This window comes from Dipodomys ordii, unplaced genomic scaffold (genome assembly GCF_000151885.1).
Source record: "Dipodomys ordii isolate 6190 unplaced genomic scaffold, Dord_2.0 Scaffold57, whole genome shotgun sequence".
Classification (NCBI taxonomy): domain Eukaryota; kingdom Metazoa; phylum Chordata; class Mammalia; order Rodentia; family Heteromyidae; genus Dipodomys; species Dipodomys ordii.
The window spans coordinates 13475479-13487835 of record NW_012267273.1 but is presented as its reverse complement, the minus strand read 5'-3'; the positions used below and the strand labels follow the sequence as shown (position 1 = coordinate 13487835).

Genomic DNA, 12357 nt, shown 5'->3' with positions numbered 1-12357 from the left:
GGAGGAAGCTACAATGCTTGATAAGAAATGTACTCATTATCTTGCTCATGTATTTGTAACCCCTCTGTACAGTATTCCACAATAAAAAAAAATAAAAAGCCCTGGGTTCAATTCCTCAGTACCACATAAACAAAAAAGGCCAAAAGTGGCACTGTGGTTCAAGTGGTAGCCTTGGGCATAGAGAGGCTCAAGGACAGTGAGTGCCCTGATCCTCAGTTCAAGCTCAAGATGGGGAGAAAAAAATGATGCTACAAAAATAATTCAAGAAACTTATATTTCCACAATTTTAACTAAACCCTTTTTAAAATAAGCTAAATTTCATATATTAATATAGAGTGCCTAATAATCATATTCATGTAATAAACATCTTCAGAAATGTAAAAACTCTTATCCAATGTATGGAACAAGTTACTGTCTCATTAACTGTACTAGAAATGCCATTACTGTTAGTGCATTTGATAGGCAAGACAGTACAATCTACCTTTCCTATGGCCAGTATTATAATGTATATAGCAGAAGATAATTACTAACTATTAATCAGACCTGGTGGCTCATGGCTATAATCCTAACAACGAAATAGGCTGACATCAGAGGATCAAGGTTTGGCAGGAAAGTCTGAGAATTTTATCTCAAATTAACCACCAAAAATCTCAAAATAGAAGTGTGGCTGAAAGTGCTAGAACTACCATTTTCAGGGGGAAAAGAACTAAGGGAGAATACCCTGGCCTTGAGTTCAAACTCCAGTACTGACACCAAAAAAATTATAATTGAAAATATCAGTAAAACAAAATTTAAGAGTAAATCTTATTAGCTCCAAATAAATTACTATCCAAATTTAGTTACAACTATAACTTTTCTGTATCATTTATATAAAATTAGATTCTTACATCTTTGCAGTCTTCTTTTGTACAGCTAGTTTTAATGCGTGTGTCAAACCACCTAACAGTTCCATCTTCCCCACATGAGAGAAAGGTGTAAGGGTCATTTGGTACAGTCATAACCTGAAGATAAAAGCAAAAGTACAGGTGACATTACAAATATTCAAACAGGTGGCTCTGAAACACACTACTAATATTTCATAAAATGATTAATGTGAAGGCAACAAAACCATTATTTTGAATTATCTATGACTTATCTACACCATGATTTAAAACAGTGTAATACAAGTAGACAGACACCAGAACAATATTATTATAATTACTACAACTTCAGATAGAAAACTCTTCAAAAATATGAACAACTCTTCAAAAATATTAACAACTTTGACAAGAAAGATTATACCCTAGATATAATTATTCAAACTACTTAATATCAATTTTTTATATATATATTTTTTTCCAGGGCTGAGGACCGAACCCAGGGCCTTGCGCACGCCGGGCAGGCGCCCTTCCGCTGAGCTAAACCCTCACCCCCAATTTTTTTATATTTTCTATAAGTAAATTTATCCTATATTACAAATATATGATAAAATTTTCTTCTCTTATCTTTTTTAAAAGGCTGCTGAAATGATTTAAATGAATAAATGCACTTCTCAAAAAGAATTTTAAATGGTGGTAACAGTTACATCACAACATACATTTATTTAATGTTACAGAATTGTACACTCAAAAATGTTTAAATCAATGTTACATACACTTTTCCACAATAAAACATTTTTAAAGAATTAGCATATTTTAAATGGTTCTGTAACCACTTCTAATTCAGGGATTTTAAGACAATCAGTTAATGTTCTCTTGTGACCTCTGTCTCCAAAAGTTCTCTTCCTCTGTCTTTGGGTATTTAATATTTTCATATATGGTTTTATGTACTCAAACAGTGGAAAACATGTTCCTATGTTTAAAAAATATTGTATATGCTCCAAAGTGATATAATTCATTAATTATTTTAAAAATGCAAATTAACACATAAGGAAATAGTACTAAATATCATTGGAATGGCCAAGATGAAAGAAACATATTATTGATGAATACATGGAGAAGCAGAAACGTATTGTCAATGGGAGTATACAAAGGTGCAATTACATAGAAAATAATATGTTAGTATCCACTAGTTTAGACGTATGCCTTTTCAATAAAATAAACACCTGCATACATCATCTAGATACATATATTAGAATGTTCATAGTGGCACTGGATGAGCCAAATACTGAAACAAAAAAACTTCTTACAATATGAGATGAGTATAGCAATAACCAAACTATACCAGCTTCAGCAACATAAATAAATCTAATGTGAAAATGAAGCCAGAAATAAAAAGGACATGAATCTCTATTTATTTATAGTATTTCCATAATATAGTTTCTAAAAATTGGCAAAATAACGTCTGCTGTTGAAAGAGATTAAACAGTCATTACTTTGAACCTCTGTTATACACAAAGGGCTGTTAGGGATGTTGTTCTTGGTTCTGAGTACATGTGATTTTGTATAGATACAGGTTGTAGGTAGTATTACAGCCTATATGCATATCTTACTTTAACATTTTATTTAGGAAACCTTTATTTTTCTATTATAGTGGTGCCTCAGACATGTTCGCATCCTAATTCCTGGAACCTATGACTATATACTACTAACACTTTGCATTGCTAAGAGACTTTCTGAATGTGATTAAGTAAGGATCTTTACATGGTGAGATTACACTCAATTATCCACATTGGTCCAATATAAATATGAGTCTTTATGACTGGAAGGGGGTAGTCAAGAAAAAGTAGAGAAGATGACAAATAATGGAAAAGTTGAGATACAAACAAAGATTTGAAAATGCTAAATGGCTGACTTGGAGATGGATGCCTTGATTCAAGAAATACATAAGGGAATCTAGAAGCTGGCAAGGTAAAACCTGAAGGCACATATATCTGCCAACCCTTTTAAGACTCATTTCAGACTCCTGACTTCCGGAATTTTTATAATAATGCTGCATGAGAATAAATGTGTGTTGTATATACGTCAGATATATAGATATAATGATAGATCTACACTCTTAGGCTAAATCTAACTATAGTATAGCCTATTCTTTGTATAGAACAATTTTGCAAAGCCGGGCATCGGTGGCTCACACCTGTAATCCTAGCTACTCAGGAGGCTGAGATCTGAGGATCGCGGTTCAAAGCCAGCCCAGGCAGGAAAGACCATGAGACTTCTATCTCCAATAAACCACCAAAAAACCAGAAGTGGTGCTGTAGTTCAAGTGGTAGAGTGCTCACATTGAGCTGAAGAGCTGAGGGACAGTGCCCAAGCCCAGAGTTCAAGCCCCACAACTGACATATATATATATATATATATATGATAATTTTGCAATCAACAATGAATAACAAGATTTTAACCTTGAAAAAGAAAACTATAAAATGCCCAGTCAAAAGAGCTCCAATAATAGAAGAAAAAGACAACAACCAAAGTGTAGGCTGGCCTCAAATAGAACTAGAGGTCCTCCTACCTCAGCCTCCAAATACTGGGATGACAGTCCTAAGCCACTACACCTAGAAGGAAACCATTATGCATTATCAGTAGAAATGTAAACTGGTACAGCAAAACAATAAGGAGAATTTTCAAAAAGTCCAAGTATTATAGGATCTGACTTATATAGGAAATAAATTATCTCAAAAAAATCTTTGCACACATGCTCATAGGAGCACTAGTCACAGCAGCTAATAAATGGAAATACCCTGTCCATTGATGAATGACTGGATAAAGAAATGTGCCTCCTCTGTATGCGCATATATGAACATAAACTCATAAGGGGATATTATTCAGTCTAAAAAGAAAAAGGAAATCCTGCCATTTGTGACAACACAGATGAGTGGGTGAAGCTTATGCTAAGGAAATAAGCAAAACACAAACAAATACTGAATGATTTCACGTATATGTGGAATCTCAAAAAAATGTAACTAATAAAAACAAATTATAAAAGGGTAGGATAACACATAAAATGTACACACTCATGATCAAATAATCTTCAACAAAATTCCCAATAATATACCATTGGGAAAAACAGTGTAATGAGCAAATATTGTAGGAAAACCTGGCTTTCCATATATAAAAGCATAAAGTTGGACCTTTTCATTCCTTACATTGCAATGAAGACCTAAGCATAACACCTCCAACTATAATATTCCTAGAAGAAAACATAGGAAAAACTTTCCTAACATAGGATATGGCAATAATTTCTTAGCTATAATGTATATAACGAATGTAACAAATGTTACAAATAACAAAAGAAAAATATTGACAAATAGGATTATACCAAACATAAAAATCAACAAAATAAAAAGGCAACCTATGGAACAGGTGAAAATATTCACAAATCATACATTTGACAAAGGAATATACAATAAACTTCTGTAAGTGGAAAACAAAAAAAATGCAATTAAAAAATGGTGGTGGGCAATGGAGGTTCATGCCTGCAATCCTAGCTATTCAGGAGGCTGAAATACGAGGATCATAGTTCAAAGCTAGACTGGGTAAGAAAGTCTGTGAGACTCTTATCTTCAATAAACTACACAAAAGAAGCCAGAAGTGTTGCTCTGGTTCAAGTAGTAGAGCCTTAAGCACAAAGAGCTTCAGGGACAACGTCCAAACCAAGTTGAAGCCCCAGAACCAGCCAAAAAATAAAGGAAAAAAGAAAAAAAAAGGCAAGCCATGGGACTGTGGCTCATGCCTATAATCCTAGCTAATTAGGAGTCTAAGATCTGAGGATCATGGTTCCAAGCCAGCCCAGGCAGGAAAGTATGATTTCCAATTAAGTGCCATAAAATCCGGAAGTGGACATATGGCTCAAGTGGTAGACTGCTAGCTTTAAACAAAAATGCTCAGGGACAGCACTCAGGCTGGCTCTAAGTTCAAGACCAAGAAGCAACCCACATGCACACATACACACATGCACGCATACACACGCATACACACACACACACACACACACACACAGACAAGGCAAATAGCAGGCTGCAGATATAGCTTGGTGGTATATCACTTTCCCAGTATATAAGAAAGGCTCTATGTTCAATCATTAGCACCAATTTGAAGGGATGGGCATCAAAGAACTTGAGATGGACATTTCACAAAAAAATTATATAAATATATATACATAACACATATATACAGCATAGTTATAAATATATGTACAATATATACACATTATATACACATATACATAATATATGTATATTATGCATGCGTGTATGTTATACACATATTAATTATATATTTATCATATTACTATATTAATATATTGTTTCTTAATATTAATATATCATGAATGTTCATATAAAATATTACATATAAAAATATTCTTAAATATGTTATATATTATATATTATTTACATATTATACTCATATAGATAAGGAGGCACATACATACATATATTTATACATAAATACACATATATATGAGACCAATAAGTAGATGCAATGTTTAATATCAAAGTTTGAGTAAATCAAAATCAAAATGAGACATTATTTCAAACCTGTTAGGATATTCAACAAAAAAATACCTGATATTAACAAATGTTGGTGAGGAAATGGATTCCTTCCTGCACTGTTAGTGGGAAAGAAAAAATGTTACAGGCTGCTAGAGAAACAATGTGAAAGTTCCACAATAAATGTAAAACGGAGTTACCATATGGACTCAGTAATTCCACTTCTGATCTCCAGAAGAATAGGAAATTGCCTCAAAGACAGTGGAGAAAAGTTGGGAGAAAGGAGAGGTAGGAAAATAAGAAGACACATCCTTTAGGCAAGATATGGCTACAAATTATCTGTAATCCCAGCATTCAAAAGATGTTCAGTTGAAAGCCAAGCTCAGACAAACACCAAAAACACACCTCAAACACACACAAGCGCGCGCGCACACACACACACACACACACACACACACACACACACACACACACAGTTAAATAGGCCTCTCAGATGCTAGCCTGTTTCCTCCACCCAGGCTCCACCTCATATCTAATTTATGTACTGTTATGAATTCACTAACAGATTAATCAAGTAAGATATTCTCATGATCCAGTCACCTCTGAATTTACAGCCTTCAACACATGAGCATTATGTCATCTGGGGGAAAAAAAGGACAACTATGCCAAACTATAACAAAAATCAAACCCGGATGGAATGCAGATCTAAATACTGGGGAAAAAAAGCAATATAATCTCCAAAAGAGAAAACAAAAAAATATATTCCCAACTTTGGAATAAAATAGGTTGCAAAGTGACTAATCATAAAGAAAAAACCAGCTTACAAAAATATTAAGTAGTTCTTTTAATCAAAAGACTAAACTCAAGAGAGTGAAGATATTACCACAAAGTAAAACAAGAGATATAGGAAACTGTCATAAATAGAAAATAATAAAATAAGGGGCTGGGAAGGTGGCTCAGTGGTAGAGCACTTGCCTTGCATGCCTGAGGCATAAAAAAAAAAAAGAAAAAAAATAAGAAAAAAGAAAAAAAGCCGGAAGTGGTGCTGTGGCTCAAGTGGTAGAGTGCTAGCCTTGAGCTGAAGAGCTGAGGTGACAGCACCCAGGCCCAGAGTTCAGGCCCCACAACTGGACCCCCCCAAAAGAAAAAAGAAAAGAATAAAATAAATAGGATCGGTAATCTAATTAAAAATAGGCAAGAGATCAAAATATATACTTCACAAGAATATATCCAAATAACCAATAAATATATGAGCAGATACTCAATCTAAGCAGTATCATCAATGAAATTCAGCAAGTTGAAACCACATTAAAATGATAATCTGTATCTTCTAAAAAAAAAAGTAAGACGTTATTAGCAAAGATGAGCTGCAATACAAACTTTTATATGTTGTTGGTGACAATATAGTTAGTATCACATAGTTTCCCAACTATTTGGCATTATTGCTAAAACAATTTTTTAAAAAATCGGTTGTGGGGCTTGAACTCTGGGCCTGGGCGCTGTCCCTGAGCTCTTCAGCTCAAAGCTAGTGCTCTACCACTTGAGCCACAGCACCACTTCCGGTTTTCTAGTGGTTTATTGGAGATAAGAGTCTTACGGACTTTCCTGCCCCGGATGGTTTTGAACAGTGATCCTCAGATCTCAGCCTCCTGAGTAGCTAGGATTATAGGCGTGAGCCACAGGTACCAGGCCCAAATAACTCTTATTCTAATTTATACTCCCTAAAAATATGTGTAGTTCTGTATGCAAAGGAATGTTTTCTAAACTGGAAAATTAAATCTTCAATTTTTCATCAACAATATAGTTGGTAAAGCAACTGTAGTATATATCTATGCAATAGAACACTATACAACAATAAAAATGGGTAAATTATGCTAGGCATTAGTGGCTCACACCTATAATCCTAGCTACTCAGTGGGCTAAGGTCTGAGAATCACATTTCGAAGCCAGCCCAGGCAGGAAAATTCATGAGACTCTTACCTTCAATTAGCTACCAAAAAGCTGGAAGAAGTGCAGCTGTGGCTCAAGTAGTAGAAGATAGGGCCCTGGCCCTGAGCTCAAGCCCAGTAGAAGCCCAACCCCTGCCAAAAAAAAGAGACTTCTACTTGTGCACAACATAGATGACTTTTACAAATATAAGCATTTGTTCAGCAAAAGAAGCTTGGTACAAAAACTAGAGAAAAAAATAAGAAAACAAAAGCAAAAAAGAACAGTGTTGAGAACTAGGTACCAGTGGCATATAGTTGTCATCTGAAATTATGTGGAAGCTGAGATTAGTAAGATTACAACTCCAGGTGTTAAGAATGTAGCTTAGTGGTAGAGTGTTTGCCTAGTATGCATGAAGCCCGGTTCAATTCCTCAGTACCGCATAAACAGAAAAAGCCAGAAATGGCTCTATGGGTCAAGTGGTAGACTGCTAGCCTTGAACCAAAAGAGTTCAAGCCCCAGGATTGGCAAAATAAAAAAAAAAAAAGATTACAATTCTAGGTGACTCTAAGCAGAAATTCTACTAGATTCTGTCTCAATGTAAAAGATGGTAGGTGTGGTTTTCTGTGCTTGTAATCCCAGGATATGGTTTGAGTGTATGTCCCAAAGGCTTGGTATGTTAAGAATTAATTCACATTCTGAAATATTAAGAATACAGGCAGGGCTCTGAGAGGTATAATTAGGATTGAAAAAAGTTTTAGGGTACACCCTCCCTGATTAAATTCTGCTGGCTTTATAAGAAAAAGAAGAGACCCTAGCACATACACACATGTGCACACATGCACACATGCTTGTAGAGGCTATCTCTTGACATGTGATGTGGCACTATCTCAGAACTTTGCCAAAGAAGTTGGCCATCCTTAGATGCAGCCCCTCCATCTTGCGTACTACAACCATGAGTCAAAATAAATTCATTTTCCTTAATTTACCAAAGACCTAGGGCATGGCTCAAATGATAGTTTGTCTAGTAAGCACAAAACCACAAGTTCAAATGGCAATTCTACACCAAAAAAATTACCCTTTACCCAGTCTGTGGTATTGTGTTATTAGCAACAGAAAACAAACTTATGTACTAAAGATGTTAGCAATGACTTTATGCAAGGCAATGAGATAAAAGTGTTTCAGAGGGCAAAAATTACTACAAAATCACATAGTTAAAAATATGTTACAAATCCAACTTATAATACTAATACATCTTATTCACAAATCTATGAAGATGAATTTTTTCAAACGTTTTGCTGAAATAGTCTGCCAATAATTTCTATGTATGGGTTCATGTACACAAACATGTATATATATGCACATGTATACATTTACATATATATACTACACCTTTCACATATATAATAATCATAATATCCTACCTCATAGGTAGTTCCATAATGGCACGTAAATTGACACTGTCTGTTAGTTTCTACATCTTGTTCAACATTAGTATAAAATATCACTCCATCTCCAGAGCAGGATATAATCTGCTTATCATTTGTACATGGTAAGAATTTTGCACTAAATATATTTGCTCGATGTCCCGAACGAATTGTTGTCAAAACCTAAATAGAGACAGTTCGTGGTAATTTATTTTTCCTATGAAGAAACATACATATTTAATATATAATCAGAAGCAAATGCTCTTTAATATTCTTATTTCAACAAAAGTATAATTTAAACTATTATTGTTAGGAAAAAAACAGAAGTTTACAAAAAAAATTGTCCTGAGTTGAAATAATTACCATCAACTGAAATAAGTATAAAAGGCAAATACTGTCAAACATTGGTGATTCATGCCTATAATCCTAGCTAAGCTCAGAATGCTGAGATGTGAGGATTCAACATGGGCAAACAAATCTATGAGACTCATCTCCAATTAACCACCAAAGTCAGCAGTGAAGGCATGGCTCAAGTGATATAGTATCAGTCATGAACAAAAAAGTAGAGTGAGTATATGAGGCCCTGAGTTCAAGGCCCAGGAGTAGTGTATGCACACACACGTACTTGTACAGATACACACACACATACACACACACACAATGCATATTTTACTCATTCATAAAATCTTAGTATAAGAAAGAACTGTAGCTGAGAATATGTTCAAGTGGTAGATTAGTATAGCCTAGCAAGTTCAAGGCTAAGTCTAGTACCACAAATAAAAGGAAGGTGGAATTATTTAGACTGATTTTTGAAACTGGCTATATATAATACTAAGTGATTAACTTATTCTCTTTTAGGACGGAGAAACAAAATTCATCTTAAATAACTCAAAAATCAAAATAATGACATAGTAAAAATAAGGCTACATCAGAAATTTCAACATCCAATTCCATATATATACATAGATTTGTATAACACACACACACACACACACAACCCCATCCTGGTGTTTGAACTCAGGGCCTAGGTGTCATCTTTGAGCATCTTCATGCTGAAGGCTAGCACTCTACCACTTAAGTCACAGTACTACTTCCAGTTAATTATATTTATATAACTTCTAAATTGAAAATTAACTTTAAACAAGATATATATTATAAATGCCCATCCCATGATATTTTTCAGCTACTACTTTTCTAGCTTCTTGATTTTTTTCTCATTAAATTATATTTATTTATTTATTTTATTTTATTTTGGGTCCTGTTGTGGGGCCTGAACTCTGGGCCTAGGTGCTGTCCCTCAGCTCTTCAGCTCAAGGCTAGCACGCTACCACTTGAGCCATAGCACCACTTCCGGCTTTTTTTTCCTGCTTATGTGGTGCTGAGGAGTTGAACCCAGGGCCTCATGCACGCAAGGCAAGCACTCTACCAATGAGCCACCTTCTCAGCCCCAGATTATAGATATTTAAACCACTTTACCTTTCTGCTGTAAGGATTACTAATTACTAACTTGGTGTCATCTGAGCCAGATAAAATATATTCCCCTGTGTCATTCCAACAGATTGTATTAACCTAAAAAAAGTAAAAAAGAAATATCAGCAGATGGTATATAAAAGAAAATATATTATCTTTCACTTACCTGATGCTACACAATTCATATCATTAATGATAAGAAAGATTATGATTATGTTTATGATAGAAAGGGTTTAAGAGTTACTCATTTAAAAAAAAACATACTTCAGTTCTAAGTTCCAGAAGGAAATCACCACTCCATCATAACATTAAGCAGAAGTTGAAGCTGGGTGTCAGTGGTTCATACCTGCAATCTTAGCTATTTAGGAGGCTGAGAATGGGAGGATAGAGGTTCAAGGCCAGCCCAGGTAGAAATGTTTGTGAGATTCCTTCTCAAATATATAAATCAACCCAGTGGTATATATCTTTTAATTGAACTATGTAGGAGACTGATTAGGAGGATCAAGGTTCCAGGCCAATCTGGGCAGAAGAGTCTGTGAGACTCCATCTCAAAGGAAAAGATGCTGAATATAGTTGCATGTGTCTCCACATGTATTCCTGAGCAGAAAGCAAGATTATATCTCAAAAATTACCAGTGCAAAGAAAAAAAGATGAGAGCACCTGCCTAGGAAATGTTAGGCTCTGAATTCAAATCTCAGTATAACCAAAAAAATCTGTAGTCTGAGGAGGACAAGACACTAACCACAAAGATCAATAAGTGAACACAGGGAGTCTTAGTTTACAGAAGCCAAGGATTTAAAGACTTCAGTGAAAAACTGTTGAGGCAGGAAAACATGAAGTACAACTGATGCACTGCTAAACATTTGGAAAGAGCACATATGATTATTTAAAAAAAAACAAAAACAAAAACAAACCAGCTGGTTATCTTGCCCATGTAATTGTAATCCATCTGTACAGCAGTTTCACACTAAAAAAAAAAAAAAAAACACACACACACAAAAAAAAAACCAACCGGTTGTTGGTAGGTCCACCTGTAATCCTAGCTATTCAGCAGGCAGAGATCTGAGAATTGTGGTTCAAAACCAGCCTGGGCAGGAAAGTCCATTACACTCTTATCTCCAATAAACCACTCAGAAAACTGGAAATGGCACAGTGCCCAGGCCCAGATTTCAAGCCCCACTAATGACAAAAACAAAAACAAAAAAAACCTCCAGAAAACCTATTTATTTATTTATATTGTGAAAAAAACATACAGAGGGGTTACAAGTACATGAGCAAGGTAATGAGTACATTTCTTATCAAGCATTGTTACATCCCCCTTTGTCCCCTCCCCCCCCCCACACACCAAAGTTGTAAAGTTCATTTTTCGCCATAATGTCTTGTACATCTCATTGTTGCAATGGGTCCACCTGTATCACCATTTCAACAATTTGTTTTTTCCTTTCCCCTCCACAAATTATACCAACATCAAATACAAGGAAAACGGGTTATACCGTGGGGGCAGGGGGGAGGAGACATACACAGCAACAAAGAAATCATCTTATAAATATGTTAGAAACAATAGCAAGAAAGAAAAAACATTTTAGTCCTTATCTTGGGGTTCATCTTGCCTCACATCAACTTATCTGGCCTTTTCTGCTTGTCTCAGACATATACTAGTTATTGCAAATAAGGGAAACCATGGGACCTATGTTTCTTTGGGCCTGGCTTATTTCACTTAATATAATTTTCTCCAAGTTTTTCCATTTCCTAACAAATGGGGCAATGTCATTCTTTCTGATGCATATATGCCACATTTTCTTGATCCATTCATTTACTGAGGGGCATCTGGGTTGGTTCCATATCTTGGTTGGTTCCATATGGTAAATAATGCTGCAATAAACATAGTTGTGCTGGTAGCTTTAGTATGGTCTTGTTTGTGAACATTTTGGGTAAATGCCCAAAAGTGGGATTGCTGGGTCATAGGGGAGCTCTATGTAGAGTCTTTTGAGGAACCTCCATACTGCTTTCCAAAGTGGCTGAACAAGTTTACACTCCTACCAGCAATGCAGTAGGGTTCCCTTCTGTCCACATCCCTTCCAGCATCTGTTGTTATTAGAGTTCTTGATTATAGCCATTCTAACTGGG

At 35.2% G+C, this 12357-nt stretch overlaps 1 protein-coding gene across 7 annotated transcripts in view; it reads right to left on the bottom strand.

The window, feature by feature from the left end:
* Positions 1–12357, bottom strand: part of Dcaf6 (DDB1 and CUL4 associated factor 6) — a 118796-nt gene that overhangs the window by 78326 nt on the left and 28113 nt on the right. For 6 of the 7 annotated variants that reach the window (XM_013021811.1, XM_013021814.1, XM_013021818.1 and 3 more), the window contains exons 3-5: positions 10237–10329; positions 8758–8943; positions 888–1001 (exon numbers count right to left, since the gene is read on the bottom strand). In XM_013021811.1, coding sequence (XP_012877265.1) covers positions 888–1001; positions 8758–8943; positions 10237–10329 — 393 coding nt within the window. The remainder of the gene's footprint in view (positions 1–887; positions 1002–8757; positions 8944–10236; positions 10330–12357) is intronic. The other variant, XM_013021817.1, reaches the window with a different exon arrangement.